The 18879-nt window shown below is 47.6% G+C and overlaps 1 protein-coding gene across 4 annotated transcripts in view; it reads right to left on the bottom strand.

Annotated features, from left to right (window-relative positions):
* The window catches only part of MASP1 (MBL associated serine protease 1), a 105978-nt gene extending 87479 nt beyond the window's left edge, over positions 1 to 18499 (bottom strand). The window contains exons 1-2 of one of the 4 annotated variants that reach the window (XM_081910992.1): positions 18030 to 18499; positions 7934 to 8159 (exon numbers count right to left, since the gene is read on the bottom strand). In XM_081910992.1, coding sequence (XP_081767118.1) covers positions 7934 to 8159; positions 18030 to 18034 — 231 coding nt within the window. In that variant the 5' untranslated portion in view covers positions 18035 to 18499. The remainder of the gene's footprint in view (positions 1 to 7933; positions 8160 to 18029) is intronic. The other 3 variants (XM_081910989.1, XM_081910990.1, XM_081910991.1) reach the window with 3 other exon arrangements.
* Between the last annotated feature and the right edge of the window lie 380 nt (positions 18500 to 18879).

Genomic DNA, 18879 nt, shown 5'->3' with positions numbered 1-18879 from the left:
ACCGAACACCGAAACCAGAACAGCTCACGGAAACGCCATTTACCTTCCCACTGGAGTGGTACCTATTTATCTACTTGCACTTTGACATGCTTTCAAACTGCTAGGTTGGCAGGAGCAGGGACCAAGCAACGGGAGCTCAGCCTGTCACGGGGATTCGAACCGCCAACCTTCGGATCGGCAAGCCCAAGAGGCTCAGTGGTTTAGACCACAGCGCCACCCACATCCTTTAATACTTTTAATAAAATAATATATGAGTATTTTGGCGTGGGTGCCATGATGGGCTCTTTAATAGATCCTGACATTAGCAGCTATCGCTCTTGCCACCAGGCGCTTTCCAGCAGGGTTACTGTGAGAATCTGGCCACAGCTCCCTTGCCCCTACGACTCAGTTTCTAGTGGCTTCTGAGCCAATGCAATTGCCAGGCGAAGCGTAAAAAATTATCATTGATGCTTTGATCTTTGTTCAGACTTTTGAAAACAGCTTGGATGAAGGGAGTGCAAGTCCCTTTCACACCCATTTCTGGGTCTGGGCCTTTTTAACAAGCTGGGATTCCTGCTGACTTGAAAAATGCAAAACAACTCTGCAATTCCTGCTGCATAACAGAAGCTCCACAATCCTACAGAGGCTAGGAGATGTCTGCTAAGTGGGTGTTTGATGTTAAACTGGTTGTCAGCTCTGACTCACTTTTCTCCAAAAATAGCCTGCCCCCATCAGTTAACCCCTGGGGTGCTCCCAGTCCAGAAGTGGTTCTCCTCCCACCACCAAAGTTTCTGCACCCAGCTAGGGATGGTGGATAATTTTGATTTTGTTTGCATTTTCATGAGAAACTACACAATTCTCAAACCGATATATGCACCAAAACACACAATCCTTCGGAAATACACACTTCTCTGGTGTACAAAAACATATGAACCAAAATGCACACCAAAGCATATACTAGGGGGAACTGGGCCTAGAAAGAAATATTACATCAAAATTACATACAAGAATGTCTTGTGTCAGGGGGAAATGGCTTGCAAAATTGTGTTTAGCAGGAGAAAATTGTGCTAAAACAGCTGTGAATTTTCAAGAGAGTTAAAAAAGAAATTGCAGATGGTTGCAGAAATGTAGAGGAAATAAATAACGTAACTAATATTTGCACTAGATGGGAGAGTTTTGGCAGACATAGCTCCTTCCATCTTAGAAGCTCACTGCAACTGGACAATTTCCTTCTGGAAAATGATTAGTAAGACAGCAGGCACCTTCCCTTCCTCTCACGTCCATTCAGCTAGGAATGGACCTCACAGAGCTACGTGGTCCACCTGGGAAGACGACTGATGAAACCTCAGGCCATGTATTGTGACGGACCAGTTCCGTGATCCATGCGTCATTCAAACCTGCTCCTGGTGTGGCCTGCCTGACAGTCTTATGGTTTCTAGTTTGTAACCTGAGCATCCTTCAAACAGAGGAGGAGGTCAAGGGTGCTCCCTAAAGTCTTGCATCAAATTCCTTCTAGATTTTCTGTGTACAGTCATACCTCGGGTTACGAATGCTGCGGTTGCGCGTTTTGGGGTTGTGGACTGTGCTGAACAGGGAAGTACCAGAATGGGTTCTTTCTGGGTTTTGGCGCTTGCGCATGTGCAAAAGCACAGAATGACACCACCCGCATGCACAGAAGCGCCGAATCGCGTCACGCGCATGCACAGATGCAGCACTGCGGGTTGCGAACGCTGCGGGTTGCAAACGTGCCTCCCGCATGGATCACGTTTGCAACCTGAGGTATGGCTGTTTACTTAGGGCCAGCCTCCCCGCAAAAAGCTCCACAACTCTGGAGGCGTGTTATACATGAGGGCATGTTATACACGGAAAAGTACGGTATATATTATACAGTTTGGTCCTATTCCCTGGGTTCTATCATGACAGCTGCCCATGCCTGTGTTTGCATGCATGTGTGATGAACAGATCACATCGTGTACTACCCATAAAATACGGTACTTGGGTGTTTGAAAAAGCACTGTGTGTACTATTCTTTGCGAGTCACCATCGAAACACCTGCATGGATTCCCCCTTCCTCAGCCCACAAGCACTTGGCAAAAAAGAATTTTACATTTCCCCATCTGAAGGATGGCAGCAAGACTCTTTATGTCAGCCTGATAGCAGTTATTTAGCAACCGACGTGGGATCTGAGTTTCTCCAGAGAACCTCCCACTCAGAAAAGTTGATCAAAGCCGTGATAGGTCTGAATCATACACAGTGATATCGGTGGAGATAACTCATCTCCCCAACCTGGGCAGGTTCCAACATTTTCTTCTTTACACCTCCTTCCCATTAAAAAAACCCAAAAAACCGGAAGCAGCAATACCAAATGATCTATTTACAGTATTTTTCTCTCCATAAGACGCACCAGGGGACGCGGGTGACGCTGTGGGTTAAATCACAGAGCTTAGGACTTGCCGATCAGAAGGTTGGCAGTTCGAATCCCCGCGACGGGGTGAGCTCCCGTTGCTCGGTCCCTGCTCCTGCCACCCTAGCAGTTCGAAAGGTCGTCAAAGTGCAAGTAGATAAATAGGTACCACTCTGGCGGGAAGGTAAACGGCGTTTCCGTGTGCTGCTCTGGTTCGCCAGAAGCGGCCTAGTCATGCTGGCCACATGACCCGGAAACTGTACGCCGGCTCCCTCGGCCAGTAAAGCGAGATGAGCGCCGCAAACCCAGAGTCAGTCACGACTGGACCTAATGGTCAGGGGTCCCTTTACCTTTAAGATGCACCAGACCATAAGACGGCATCTAGTTTTTGGGGGAGAAAAACATGAAAAAAAAATTCTGAATCCCAGAAGCCAAAACAGCAAGAGGGATCACTGCGCAGCGAAAGCAGCGATCCCTCTTGCTGTTCTGGCTTCTGTGATAGCTGCGCAGCCTGCATTCGCTCCATAAGACGCACACACATTTCCCCTTACTTTTTAGGAGGGAAAAAGTGTGTCTTATAGAGCGAAAAATACGGCATATTCATGCATATATATTTTTTTACCATAAGGCTCTGAACTTTGCATTTGGAGAAGATGCAGAGGAAGAAAAGGACAATAAGCAGGGAGGGCAAGCAGCTGTTAGCAAGGAGAAACGAAGCCAGAGAAAATCAAAGCAGGACAGCCCCCCTCCGTTTTTAATTATTTTGGGAAGCAGAGCTTCAAGCAGGTGGAATCACACAGACATATGCAAGGAAGTAGTTGCCAACATCTCACACTCAGGTGCGCCTGACAATGTTTTTCAAACTTTTTAACACTTTGTAAACTCCTCCTCCCTTTTGATTTTCACCCAAGGAGCTCTGGAAACCTCCCATGGGATCCCTGAAATTCAGGCCACAGAATACGTCACAAGCCCCAAATAGACGTCCTCCAGATTGTTTGGACTGCAAGAATAGCCCATCCAGTCTCTCCTGGTATGCCATGCTGAGGACCTTAAGGTCCACAAATGACAACACTTTGGAGGTCCCAAGTCACAAGGTGGTTAGATTGGTCTCAACTAGGGCCAGGGCCTTTTCAGTACTGGCCCCTACTTGGTGGAACGCTCTGTCACAAGAGACGAGGGCCCTGCGGGACTTGACAACTTTCCACAGGGCCTGCAAGACAGAGCTGTTCCACCTGGCCCTTGGTTTGGTCTCAGTCTGACCCTTATGTTTCCCTCCCCTTAGGGTTTTGACTTTTAAAATGAGGCTGCATTTTAAATTGCATTTTAACCTGTATTTTAAATTATTTTTTCTTTCCCCCTCCTTCTTATTATGTTTTTACTGAAATTTTATTGATGTTAGCCACCCTGAGCCCGGCTCTGGCCGGGGATGGCGGGGTATAAATAAATTTATTATTATTATTATTATTATTATTATTATTATTATTATTATTATCCAGCATCTTTTTTCTCACAGAGGCCAACCAGATGCCTGTTATGGGAAACCATTGAGCAGAACATGAGCACAAGAGCCCTCTCTCCTTCTGTGGTTTCCAGCAGTGGCATAGCGTGGGGGGTGCAGGGGGGCCGGCCGCACCGGGCGCAACATCTGGGGGGGTTGCGCTCGCCGCCTGCGGAGTCGCCGAAGAGCCTTGGGCGCAGGCTGTAGCAGAGCCGCATGTCTCGCGGAACCGACTGCTCGCCGCGGTCCCAGCGCGTCAGGGTCGCGGAGGGCGCACCAGGCAGCCCCTCCTCACAGCCCCGCTGCTGCTGCTGCTGCTGCAGCTGCTGGGCCATGTTGCATTTTCCTCGCCTCTCTGCCCTCCTCCTCTGGGCAAGCGGCGTTGTTTGGGCGGCAGCGCTAGCGGCAACTCGCCTCAGATCACCTGACACGGACCCGCCACCGCCGCCGTGGCTACCTTACCGTAAATACCCCAGCCCAGGCAGCAGCAAGAAGAAGCTGGCAGCGGCGGCAGGTTAGGGGGCACAAATTACTTGCCTTGCCCCGGGTGCTGACAACCTACGCTACGCCGCTGGTTTCCAGCAACTGGTATTCAGAAGCACTGGTGCCTCCATCTGTCGGAGCAGAGCAGAGCCACAAGAGCCCTTTCCTCCATGAACCTGTCTAATCCTCTTTTAAAGCCACCTATCACAACCTTGGGATGCAGGTGGCGCTGCTGGCCACATGACCCAGAAGCTGTATCCTGGCTCCCTCGGCCAGTAAAGCAAGATGAGCGCTGCAACCCAAGAGTTGGTCACGACTGGACCTAATGGTCAGGGGTCCCTTTACCTTTACCTTTTATCACAGCCTCCTGTGGCAGGGAGTTCCACAGTTTAACCATGAACTGCACAAACGAGTCCTTTCTTTTATCTGCACTACTTGTGGGCTTCTGGGTTGGGGGCATCTCCCCAGCTGCAAACAGGATACTGGGGCCAGAGGGATCCCTGGTCCCATCCAGTCGAGCTGCTCCTTATGTCCTCAACGTTACTTGACAGCCTCCACTGAACGGCACGCTTAAATCCCAAACCGCTGCAAGCAATTATTACGTCTGAGAGTGTTGCGCAAGGGAGTGAGCTGGCGTGAATGGAGATTCCAGAGATGTCTTTTATCCTGGGTGAGCCAGAACGATGACAGAATGTGTTTTAAATGGAACAAAGGAAAAACAAATTTCACATAAATAGGAACTGAGAGAGGATGTAGAGGGCAAAGGGTCCTTATCCCTAGCTTCAGACACACACTCGCTTTTTCTCTCTCTGTCGTGGGATGGTGGGCAGGGATGGCTCTAGGTTTGGGCAAGTCACCCTCCCTGCCGCTTTTCCCCACTGAGTCTCCCTCGGGGATGGGTAACTGGTTCCTTATCAGGGACTAAGAGCCTCTTGGTGGTGCCTGACAGATATTCAGGAACACTTTATATATGTTGTTGTTGTTGTTAAATTTGTATGCCACCCTATACAAATATACAGGCCTTGGTCCTGTATACCTGAAGGAGCGTCTCCACCCCCATCATTCAGCCCGGACACTCATTGCGAGAAGTGAGGTTACAGGCAACCAGACAGAGGGCCTTCTCGGTAGTGGCGCCCACCCTGTGGAACACCCTCCCTTCAGATGTGAAGGAAATAAGCAGCTATCTTCTCTTTAAAAGACACCTGAAGGCAGCCCTGTTCAGGGAAGTTTTTAATATTTAACGCTGTATTGTTTTTAACAGTTGATTGGGAGCCGCCCAGAGTGGCTGGGGAAACTCAGCCAGATGGGCGGGGTATAAATAATAAATTATTATTATTATTATTATTATTATTATTATTATTATTATTATTATTATTATTATTATTATTATTATTATTATTATTATTATACCTGCAAGCCTCAGGATACAAATTACAACATAAAAACACAAAATACATAATCAAAATAAAAACAGAAACCATCCAATTGTCAGGAGCTCAGCCTACACTCGAGTAGGACCCTGGCAGAGACACATGCCCGACTGGCATGTTCCCTCCCTCCTGGTCGATCGTTCAGGAGCTTCAAAAGCTTTCTTCTGCCCGAACATCACAGCGGCCGATGCCAACAGATATCGACACACTTAGGGATCTGTAGATTTTGTGCATCATTTGTAAGAGACCTCAGCAACTCAGCATTTTGGCTAATCTACTTTATTTATATCTAAACACACACGGAGCACTGCAGCATGGCTCCCTCTCTCTCTAGCATCAGACAGCAAAGAGAATAAGAACAAAGGACATTAGTCCTACTTCACGGAACACAATAACACAAACGTCCTGTCTCCGTCACTTCCCACTCGGTGGAGTCAAAACATACACTGTCATGTGAAAGACAACAATCCCATGACTACAAACATGGAGCAGGAATTCTAACACAAAAAACCCCCTCAAACACATTTTAAAAGGGCCTTGGAGGACAATCAACCAAAGGTCTGGTGGAAACCTGCAGAAAAAATCTCTGTAGGGCCATAGACCATCCTCCCCAAGCCAGATGTTTTGGAGCACAACTGCTTATGCCAGTTGTAGTCCAACAACATCCAGAGGGCACCATGTTGGGGAAGGCTGGGAAGAGCCTGCCTGCTGGATCGGGCCAGTATTGTGTTCTCACAACCAGATGCCCCAATGGGAAGCCCAAGTGCAACAGCAGTCTTCTCACTACTTGTGAGTCTCAGCAGCTGGAATACAAACAGGGCTGAAGAAGATTTACACTGATACAGACTGTTAGGATATAGTTCCGTTCCACCTTAAATGGTCAGGCGTGATTGTTGTGTGTCACATGCCTGTTTACTTCCTGCTCACTAGGAGTTTCCGTTTTGTGTATAGTTTTTGTTCCAGCTGTTTTCCCAGACACGGATGCAAGCAGTCATGTTTTTCTTTTGTTCTGATCAAGGTTGAATAAAGCTGTAAATATGCTCTCCTGGCTGAATCTTCCGTTGTGGAAACTCTGCGAGAAGGGTGTGCATGAGTCTTGGAATGTGTCTGAGGCTCGTGTCGCTAATTGACTGATCCTGTTCTACGGGAGACCAAGAGATCATCCAGAGATGACATGCATGGAGGCTGCCTGATGCCTCTGTCTCCCTGGCAGTATCCCAACAACAGGTTATGGGCCCAGATTCACGGCACTTACAGGAGAGTAAGACCGCTGAGACTGCGAGAGGTATGTGGGGAAAAGCAAGACTTTTCTGTGCCGCGGCAGAGTCTTTGAAGTCCAGCGGACTAATTAGGCTGGCAGAGAAGAGCAAGCAGGCCTCGTAGTTTACAACCTGCCGAAGATAAGGAGTCTTTGAAGGGAATAAGGCCTAAGGCTGAAGTAAAGAGCTGAAATGGAGCTTTTACAAGCCTCAGAAGGGGTTCCGTGCCCAAAGCTAAAAGGCCACAATTATCAGATCTGGGCAAGGTACTGTGAGGGCCAGTTGCAGGTGCCTATTTTTTCAGTGTTTTGGAAAACGCAAACGTCAAGAGTTCACAGGCAACATGGAAACATAGCAGAGGAAGAGGTGCAAAGAAATGAACGGGTGTGGCAAACAATATATCTTTTAACTCCGGAATAATCTGTGCAATATTTCCTAGTTAAATGAGAATTAAAGACAACGGGTCAGCAATGCAGAGTGAAATTTTGAAGCAAAAAAAGAGGAATGGAATGTGAGGTTGGGTGAACCTACTCATCCCCAACCAAGACCAACTGCTACTTAATCATTTAGTGTGACAGCAGCTACACTTTGGAACTCCCTGCCACTTGATATCAGAAAGGTGCCTTCGCTGTACTCTTTTTGGCACATGCCTTACCCAGATTATTAGAATGTTGATGTGAGTTTTAATCTGGTTTTGGTCCGTTGTTATTTTAACTTTCCAAATACCTTAAATTATTGTTGTCAATGATTCTTACTTATTGTTTTAGCTTTCTTGCAAATCACTTGGAAGCTTCCTCCTCCTCCTCCTCTTTTTTTTTGCAATTCAGTGGTGTAAAATTTTTATGAAATAAATGAATGAACAAGAGCCAATGACGCTCACCTTCACAAAGTCATATTCGCAAAGGTAGGACGACTCGAGATCAAAATGCATGAAATAGAGCTTGACCCGAAAGCCGTCCGGCACCGATATGTTCCAAGTCACTTCCGAATCGCTGGGGTAGGAGTCTGGATAATTTGGGGACTGGATCTCCCCAAACATGTCGGTCAGTTCAATGGTGTCTGCTTTGATGAGGTGGAAGGCACAAAGGGACCAGACCAGGAAGTACCTGCAGGAGAGACACAGAGAGACCATGATGACTACCAATGGATTCAAATGACAGGAAAGGAGATAATAATAATAATAATAATAATAATAATAATAATAATAATAATACCCCGCCCACTTGGGGCAGCTTTCAACAGAATATTAAAATACAGTAATGCATCAAACATTAAAAGCTTCCCTAAACAGGGCTGCCTTCAGATGTCTTCTAAAAGTCTGGCAGTTGTTTTTCTCTTTGACATCTGGTGGGAGGGTGTTCCACAGGGCGGGTGCCACTACCGAGAAGGCCCTCTGTCTGGTTCCCTGTAACGTGGCTTCTCGCAGTGAGGGAACCGCCAGAAGACCCTTGGAGCTGGACCTCAGTGTCCGGGCTGAACGATGGGGTGGAGACGCTCCTTCAGGTATGCTGGACTGAGGCCGTTTAGGGCTTTCAAGGTCAGCACCAACACTTTGAATTGTGCTTGGAAACGTACTGGGAGACAAAGTAGGTCTTACAAGACCAGTGTTATATGGTCTTGGCGGCCACTCCCAGTCACCATTAAATATCAGGAACAACTCTCTGATGCTAACGGTTGTTCGACAGGGGAATGGACTCCCTCAGAAGGTGCTGGGCTCCCCTTCATTTGAATTTATAAGCAGAGGTCGGAGGGCCATTTGTTGGGGATGCTTTCTCTGTGATTCCTACATTTCAAGGGGTTGGACTAGAAGACCTTTGGAGTCCCAGCCAGCTCTCGAAGTCTATGATTCTATGATTCCATAGGTAGCACCCTCCCAACCCCCACCCCAGTGCCGGATTTACGTAAGCTGTAGCTTAGGGCCCCACTCGCTTGGGCCCCCCCCCAAAATTTAAAGGAAAAAGAACCGGATGTACATTTCCAAAATATAAGATAAAAAACAAATAAAATAAAACCTACATACTGCAACAGTGTTTTATGTTGCGTGTTGAAGCAAAGCATTCTCCAAAGAACTACTGGTTGGAGAATTTGAGGGCTCTGACTTATTTATCACATGCGTATGGTTATGCATGGTTATCCAAACACTCACACAGGACATTCACCGCCTTCACTGGTTCTGATTTCAAAGAGTGGTAGAGCTGGGTACAGTGGCGTAGCGTGGGGGGTGCAGGGGGGGCCGGCTGCACCGGGCGCAACATCTGGGGGTTAGGGTTAGGGGGCGCAAATCCACGGGTTAGGGGGCGCAAATTACTTGCCTTGCCCCGGGTGCTGACAACCCATGCTACGCCACTGCTGAGTATCACCCACATATTGATGCCATAGTGAAGATCTACATCAAGAAGAAGGAGGGGAATGAAGATCGACATTGGGGTAGGCTGCCCGTGGATCCTGCCCCCTGAGGAGGTTGCCTCACCTTGCCTCATGGGTGGGGCGGCCCTGCCCAAGTCCCTCATGTTTGTGTTACTTATCACTTGATCAATTTCTGTTTTCAGCCAGAACAAGCTTCAAACCATAGGCATCCTCCGAGAGTGGGAGATGGGCACTTACACACAGAGGGAGATGAATCGCAATCTCCGGATTGCCAGATTTAAAAAGAGTAAATTTCTAGCTTTTGAAGAACCTGAGATATGAGGCAAAATGTACAGGCACTAGTCTCCGCTCTCTTTTTGTGAGAAACTTAGCTGGTTTCTCAGCCCCCGCCCCCCAAAACCTAGCTGGCTTTCCATCCCTCCCCACACAGTGGAAAAATTCTTGCAGACACCACCTAGGCTTCAAAAAACTATTATTTAAGCACAGGTTATGAAATAAAGGGTAACTATATTATAACATATGAAGGTTATACCAGCTGGGGACTGAGAAGAAATTTCTCACTTCTCAACCTTAAATGCAACCGTTCTTTGAAATGCACGCTTCTCTGAATTTTGCAGCACAGTTCTCCAAACAAACAAAAAATGTGCATATCAGGGGAAGCTATGCATTAAACTGCATATATCAGTGAAAATAATGTACAAAAAAAAGCATTCTAGCAGGGGAAAACACTTGTGGAAATATGTTTATTTGGCTAACCACGCACTTTGAAGGGGGACTTATTTTCAAGAGGACTCGAAAAACAAGAAACTGAGAGTATTCACCCATGTCTAACACCATTCTTCATCCTTCCTGCAGATGCTTTGAATTGTTGGGTTTGATGGGGGTTTTATTTCCATGCAACTGAAGGGCACCAAGTTGCCACGGACTGGGTTCTGCAGTTCTGTGCTGCTTGCTTAACATTTGCATCCCATATTTCCTCCATCAAACACAAGCTGGTGCTGAATAGGAGAGTATCTGAGCACAATTCAAAGTGTTGGTGCTGACCTTTAAAGCCCTATACGGCCTCGGCCCAGTATACCTGAAGGAGCGTCTCCACCCCCATCATTCTGCTCGGACACTGAGGTCCAGCGCCGAGGGCCTTCTGGCGGTTCCCTCACTGTTTAATGCATTCCCACCAGATGTCAAAGAGAAAAACAACTACAGTACCAGACTTTTAGAAGACATCTGAAGGCAGCCCTGTTTAGGGAAGCTTTTAATGTTTGATACATTACTGTATTTTAATATTTTGTTGGAAGACACTCAGAGTGGCTGGGGAGGCCAGATGGGCGGGGTATAAATAAATTATTATTATTATTATTATTATTATTATTATTATTATTATTATTTACTTGCCTCTTCTTCCCAGTTGGGGAGGGGGCACCATTTTGTGGTTCGCCTCAGGTGCCAAAAGGTCTTGGGCCGGCCCTGGACTTGGTTACTTGCAGGAGGGATTTGTGGGGCTAGGAAAACAACTGAATCGCTGATGGTTTGGGGGCCACAAGGCAGTGACATGCTGATGATCCAAGGAATTCATTGCAGGGTTCTGGGGTTTGATGCTCTGAACTGGTATATATAGTGTGCATGTGAAGAGATTTTAATTGGCTGATCTGGCACCCAGTTCAAAACAAGGACAGTTAACGAGGCTGAGCTGGAGCACGGGGCCTCTTTTCCTCCAGATGAATTGAGGTTTCTAGCAAGTAGGCTTCTGAGAGTCCCCATCTGACCACAGAAGCGGCAAGCCAAAGGAAAAATCTGCTCAGAATATATAGACAGGGACGTCCTCTAATGCCCCCCCTCTCTCTGCTCCCTCCCTCCCTATCTCAAAGGCTACAACATGATGGAAAAGCCTTCTGGAGGCAAAATTGGACCATCACAGCAACCCTGTATGCAAGAAGCTGGCATGAAGCAAGCTGGCGTAAGTTAACTTACACCAGATCCAAACCCCAACCAGGAAGGAGCACAGCTATGGCCAGCTGAGCTGGCCCAAGCCTGTCAGAACAAGAGGCGCCATGACAGATATTTATAAAAATGATGCACAGCATGGAGAAAGTAGAGAGAGAGAAATGTTTTATAATAATAATAATAATTTATTATTTATACCCCGCCAATCTGGCTGAGTTTCCCCAGCCACTCTGGGCAGCTCCCAATCAACTGTGAAAAACAGTACAGCGTTAAATATTAAAAACTTCTCTGAACAGGGCTGCCTTCAGATGTCTTTTAAAGATAGGATAGGTGCTTATTTCCTTGACATCTGAAGGGAGGGTGTTCCACAGGGCGGGTGCCACCACCGAGAAGGCCCTCTGTCTGGTTCCCTGTAGCCTCACTTCTCGCAATGAGGGAACCGCCAGAAGGCCCTCGGCGCTGGATCTCAGTGTCCAGGCTGAACGATGGGGGTGGAGACGCTCCTTAAGGTATACAGGACTGGGACCGTTTAGGGCTTTCAAGGTCAGCACCAACACTTTGAATTGTGCTTGGAAACGTAATGGGAGCCAATGTAGGTCTTTCAGGACCGGTGTTATGTGGTCTCGGCAGCCACTCCCAGTCACCAGTCTAGCTGCCGCATTCTGGATTAATTGCAGTTTCCGGGTCACCTTCAAAGGTAGCCCCACATAGAGCGCATTACAATAGTCCAAGTGGGAGATAACTAGAGCATGCACCACTCTGGCGAGACAGTCCGAGGGCAGGGAGGGTCTCATTCTGCGTACTAGATGGAGCTGGTAAACAGCCGCCCCACAGAGTTAACCTGCACCTCCATGGACAGCTGTGAGTCCAAAATGACTCCCAGGCTGCGCACCTGGTCCTTCAGGGGCACAGTTACCCCATTCAGGACCAGGGAATCCCCCACACCCACCCGCTCCCTGTCCCCCAAAAACAGTACTTCTGTCTTGTCAGGATTCAACCTCAATCTGTTTTCCTCCCTTTCCCCTAATGCTACAACTCATGGCCAGCCAATGAAACGGAAATCTGGAAGGGTCAAGTCAGACAAAAGAACTTATTCACGCCGTGTGGTTAAACTATGGAACTCCCTGCCACAGGAGGCTGCGATGGCCACCAACGTGGATGGCTTTAAAAGGGGATTAGAGAAATTCATGGAGCAGGAGAGGGCTATGGATGGCAAGGAGCAACGATGACTATGCTCTGCACCCACAACTGGAGGCAGGAATGGTTCTGTATCCCACTTGCTGGAAACCACAGGAGGGAGAGTTGCTCTTGTGCTCGGATCCTGCCTGTAGGCTTCTCGGAAGAGGCATCAAGCTGGCCCCTGTGAAAACAGGATGCTGGACTAGATGGACCACCGGCCTGATCCAGCGGGCTCTCCTTATTTTCAGAGGGATAACAAACTCTTTAAAATAGAGTTTGACTTAGACTACTGTTTTGACAGTGGGGCTGTGGTCTAAACCACTGAGTCTTGGGCTTGCCGATCAGAAGGTCGGTGGTACGAATCCCTGCAATGGGGTGAGCTCCCGTTGCTCAGTCCCTGCTCCTGCCAATCTAGCAGTTCGAAAGCACAAAGTGCAAGTTGATTAGAAGGTACCACTCTGGCGGGGAGGTAAACGGCGTTTCTGTGCACTGCTCTGCCAGAAGTGGCTTAGTCATGCTGGCCACATGACCCAGAAAAACTGTCTGCGGACAAACGCCAGATCCCTCGGCCTGTAAAGCGAGATGAGCGCCGCAACCCCAGAGTCGTTCGCGACTGGACTTAACTGCCAGGGGTCCCTTTACCTTTACCCTTTACTGTTTTTACCATGTCGCATGACAGCTGAATAGAGTTAGGATCCAGATTAAGTCTCCCCTGCCTAGTGCCACCCCACTCCCAGAATACAGTGGTACCTCCAGTTACAGATGCTTCAGGTTACAGACGCTTCAGGTTACAGACTCTGCTAACCCAGAAAGAGTACCTCGGGTTGAGAACTTTGCTTCAGGATGAGAACAGAAATCGCGCAGCAGAGTGGCCCCCATTAGCTAAAGTGGTGCTTCAGGTTAAGAACGGACCTCCGGAACAAATTAAGTTCTTAACCCGAGGTAACACTATACTGCCTTTTGGGGATTTATACTTGGCATAAGCTCAGACGGGATGGGCAAATTATGCCAGCATACAGTGGTACCTCGGGTTACATACACTTCAGGTTACAGACTCCGCTAACCCGGAAATATTACCTTGGGTTGAGAACTTTGCTTCAGGATGAGAACAGAAATCACACAGCAGCGGGAGGCCCCATTAGCTAAAGTGGTGCTTCAGGTTAAGAACAGACCTCCGGAATGAATTAAGTACTTAATCCGAGGTACCACTGTATCTTCAATTTAGTTGGAGCTGGGGAATGAAGACTGGTTGAGCTGGGATGCCCAGTGGAACACTCCATTGGATTTCTCCCTTGCCCTATTCTCCCTATGAATAATATTTCTAATACATATGTTTAACACGTATCCATATATGCCTTTTAAGTGGAATTTTTCTTTATATCCCAGCCAGCATCTGTAGCAGATTTGAAACCATTTCTATATGTTTTTATTGTTGATGCTTTTATGGAAGCTTTCATGACATTTTTATTCTTAATCGCTTCGGGATGTTCCACAGGATACGATTCATAGATGAAGCAAAATAAATATTACATAGGACTTTTTGGCACGTTATAAAGTAAACTGTTGACTGTGTAGATAATATTTCTAGTATACTTATAAAAGTTTGTGGTGGGGAAGTTTGTATGATTTGCCTGCCACTGAAAAAGCAGTAATGTAGAGAAGCATCTCTGGGGGCTGATTGTTTAGATTTACGGTATTATATTTCTATTTTATATTTCTATTTTAATTCCAATGAATCCCAATGCAGCTTACGAACAATAAGTAAGAATGACACAATGGAACGTAATAGAGCATCACAAATTTAGCATGAACTGTATGGAATAATTAACATAATCACCAGCGAAACAATTACAATCTATAAGGCACTGTTAACAAATCCTGTATACCTGAAGGAGTGTCTCCACCTCCATCGTCCATCCCAGACACTGAGGTCCAGCTCCGAGGGCCTTCTGGTGGTTCCCTCATTGCGAGGTTACAGGGAACCAGACAGAGGGCCTTCTCGGTAGTGGCACCCGCCCTGTGGAATGCCCTCCCTTCAGCTGTCAAGGAAATAAGCAGATATCTTACCTTTAAAAGTTTTTAATATTTAATGCTGTATTGTTTTTAACACTTGATTGGGCAGTGGCGTAGCGTGGGTTGTCAGCACCCGGGGCAAGGCAAGTAATTTGCACCCCCTAACCCGTGGATTTGCGCCCCCTAACCCTAACCCCCAGATGTTGCGCCCGGTGCGGCCGGCCCCCCCTGCACCCCCCACGCTACGCCACTGCGATTGGGAGCCGCCCAGAGTGGCTGGGGAAACTCAGCCAGATGGGCGGGGTATAAATAATTTATTATTATTATTATTATTATTATTATTATTATTATTATTATTATAACAAAGCAACAACGGAAAAATAAGCAGAATATCACAATGAAAGCAAAAGCCATATTATATAATTGGCAAAACAATACAGCATTTATAATCCGTAAAATAGTAACTGCATTAACAAAACAGTGACCAGAAAACAACTTAGTGCTGCAACGTTCATACACAAACTCTCCAATGACCTTTCTGCCATTTGATCCTGATAGCCAACAGAACTGCAATGAAGGCACGAATGTTGCCATGGCCTCTCATCTCTACAAATGTATAAATTGGCAGGGGCTCCCTCTCTCTCTCCCCTCCCCCTGCTCTTACCTACCTCATCTCAGATAATGAGGCCAGCTTGATAAGGACCTCTGGACGGGAATAATAGGACCATACAATTGTGGATTTGAGGTATAAAAAGGTAAAGGACCCCGGACAGTTAAGTCCAGTCAAAGGCGATTCTGGGGTTGTGGCGCTCATCTCGCTTTCAGGCCAAGGGAGCCAGTGTTTGTCCACAGACAGCTTTCTGGGTCATGTGGCCAGCAGGACTAAACCACTTCTAGATACAACAGAACACCGTGATGGAAACCAGAGCGCATGGAAACGCTGTTTACCTTCCCATTGCAGCAGTACCTATTTACAGTGGTACCTCGGGTTAAGTACTTAATTTGTTCCGGAGGTTTGTTCTTAACCTGAAACTGTTCTTAACCTGAAGCACCACTTTAGCTAATGGGGCCTCCTGCTGCTGCCACGCCGCCGAGCACGATTTCTGTTCTCATCCTGAAGCAAAGTTCTTAACCCAAGGTTAGCGGAATCTGTAACCTGAAATGTCTGTAACCCAAGATACCGCTGTATCTACTTGCACTGGCATGCTTTTGAACTGCTAGGTTGGCAGGAGCTGGGACCGAGCAACGGGAGCTCACTCCGTTGCGGGGATTCGAACCGCCGACCTTCTGATCGGCAAGTCCAAGAGGCTCAGTGGTTTAGACCACAGCGCCACCCGCGCCCCTTATGTGGAGTTGAATGCGGGAATTTCAGCTAAAGGGTACCTGACAGATGGCCAGCCAACCTCAATTTTAAAAACCTCAAAGGAGGGAGAGTCCATCCCTGACCAGGCATGGCTAGGTCGTTTGCTGGCTCAACAGCTCCAGTTATGAAAAGAATCTTTCCCAAGAAGAATTACAGTACAGTGGTACCTCGGGTTACATACGCTTCAGGTTACATACGCTTCAAGTTACAGATTCCGCTAACCTTGGGTTAAGAACTTTGCTTCAGGATGAGAACAGAAATCAAGCTCCGGCGGCACAGCAGCAGCAGGAGGCCCCATTAGCTAAAGTGGTGCTTCAGGTTAAGAACAGTTTCAGGTTAAGAATGGACCTCCAGAATGAATTAAGTACTTAAGCCGAGGTACCACAGTATGTGAAACCTTAAATCTTAAATCTTGCAACCCTCCCTTGAAGAAGTCGTCTGTGTAATTCAAAACTTTGCTACTCTCTTGATATGGGGTGGCAGTCAGGTAAGTTTACTCAAAGTAGACCCGCAAAATGAACATGACAAGCATGGGATTTTTGTTAGGGGGGCAGGCCTTTTTTTGGGGGGAGGCAGAACCTCAGTTAGCCATGTATTTTTATTGATTTTGGATTATGACAATGCTGTTCACACATTATACTTTCAGAGCACATTCATTCCATCAAAGCAGTCTGGGCCGCTGTCAGAGTTATACTTCAAAGCAGCAACCCCTTCACAAACTACAGTGCCCACGATTCTTTGAGGGGAGAAATTGTCCTTTAAATTTACAGTGTGTACACAGTCTGCGTTAGATCCATTAATTTTAATATGTTTACTCTGAGTGGAACTTAGCTGAAACCTTAGGCTTGAGCGTGCGCTCTCTGTTTTGTTAACCCCAAGAGAAGCAGAGGGTTTTTTTGTGTTAAAATGTGGGGCGCAGCTTGAGCGTGTGCCTTAAACAGGAGGTTAGGAACAGGGAGCCTTCCTCTCCCCCTCCCCCTCGCTCCCTCCCTCCCCCTCTTCTTCTTCTTTTTTTAAAAAAGGGGGTTCATTCGTGCCAAGGTTGGCCTTTTCTGTTTCAAAAGTTTCGCTCCAGTTTAAATCCAGCTGCGCTTTCAGGGGGGAATGGGTGCATTCTAGTGCCAGGAAACTCAAGGGGACCTCAAATCAGATCAGGGCAGGTATCAACATTTTCTGGCTTGTTTTCTCCCTGGTTTCTGTCTGGGACAGCGAGAGATCCAAACCTAAGAGGACCTTCCAGACAGAAGGTTGCTCCGGCAAGCGAGAGACTGTTTTGTTCCAGTTCAAGTTCCACATCTTAAACCAGGAATGCTTTGAAAAATGTGACGATGAGCCCCACATGGTTCAGAAAGCACGAGGCACAGTTCAGTTTAAAACCCCACAAGCACACACATCCACGCCAAGAACAACACCCCCATGTGTGGCGTTTCCAGTGGAACCACATAGAATCCTAGAATGGGACCCAGAGTGTCAATCTAGTCCAACCCCTGCCCGGTGTCACTTGTGAAAGCTGGCACCCGCCCGTCTCCAGATAAAGCGCCTCAAGAAATATTGGGAGCCAACGAGTGCCAGAATCAAACCTTTTCCTTTCCCAGAAACAGGAATCTTCTCTCTGCCCCTGCTTGCAAGAGTGCAATAGAAGAAATGGTGGTGGTGGATAACCATGGTTGGTGCCGGATGTGGAGGGCAAGCACCCCCAAACAAGGAGCTCGCCCCCATTTGCCTCTCCCCCAAATTTCTGGACTCCTGCTATTAACAGATACTGTTCTCTTTTTCTCAGGGTCCTAAACATGCGGGACACAGCTCGCCCGCCTAGAAATATACTTCGCCCCTTCTGTGCCACCCCCGATTTTTTTTTTCTCCGGTGCCCCGCTGCCCTTGCCAGCCCTCCATGACGCCCCTTTCCCCTCGGGTTGGGCCGTAGCTCAGGGGCGGAGGAGCGCGCAGAAGGTCCCCGGGTTTCAGTCCCCAATGACATCTCCAGCTCTCTGCCTGAAATCCTGGACAGCCGCTGCCAGTCCGTGCCGACGCTACGGAGCTAGGCGGAGGCACTGATCTGACTCAGGAAGAAAAACAGCTTTGGATGTCCCCGTCCCCCCCGACAGCAACTCACCTCATTTTTCCTGCGAGCTCCGCTGGCCCTGATTACTTTTGATCCCTTTGGAGAGGCGGTTTGGTTTGTTGGCACCGTGCGGTGTCGTGTTTGGTTTTTTTTGCGCGCAGTCCCCAAACCTTCAGCTGCCGGGCTTATCTTCGCTCAGAGATTTGTGTGTGAAAGACAGAGCGAGGGAGAGAATGCCTCTCTCTCTCCGAGGTCCTTTGGCATTCTCCATGCTGGTCACGCCTTCCCCTCTCTGCAGAAGTCTCTCTCCCCCTCGCTCTCCAGACGCACACAGACCTGCCAGATCTATCTCCCTTCGCCCAGCCTCTAATGAGGATGTCTCAATCGCCCGCCGCCGCCGCGCAGAAGCGCAACTTCGGCAGCCGTCTTTCTCAAAGCAGTGCAGCCAGAAATCCGTTCCCCGCTGCTTTCCTTCTTTTCTCCCCAGATGGCTCTGGAGAGGGGAAAAAAACACACACACAACAGTTGCTTCTCAACAGGGCAGGAGAAGCTCTCGCAAAAAGAGACAGAGCCCAGTAGAAACCTGCTCAGGATTTCTGTTCGTTTTTTAAATCATTTTATTAAAGTTTTATTACTGTATTACAATTCCCCACACCCCAAAAAAAACCTATCCTCTCTCAAACGTCCCCGTTTCTCGAGAAGAAAAAGAAAGCAAATGAAATAGATTGTGCTGGAAAATTGGAGGAAGGGATAATATAGCATTTTTTAAAAAAAATACTGCCCTGACATCATTCACATTGTCATTCCAGAAACGTAAAAGTAAGGCCCACCTCAAGAAATCTGTTTTCTTGGTTATTATGGGTTGCATTTGTCTTATATGCAAGTGTTCTCATTAAATAGT

Source organism: Podarcis melisellensis, assembly GCF_964234715.1.
Source record: "Podarcis melisellensis genome assembly, chromosome: 5".
NCBI lineage: Eukaryota > Metazoa > Chordata > Lepidosauria > Squamata > Lacertidae > Podarcis > Podarcis melisellensis.
Note: the sequence above shows the minus strand (reverse complement) of the source record. Positions and strands in the feature narration are given on the sequence as shown.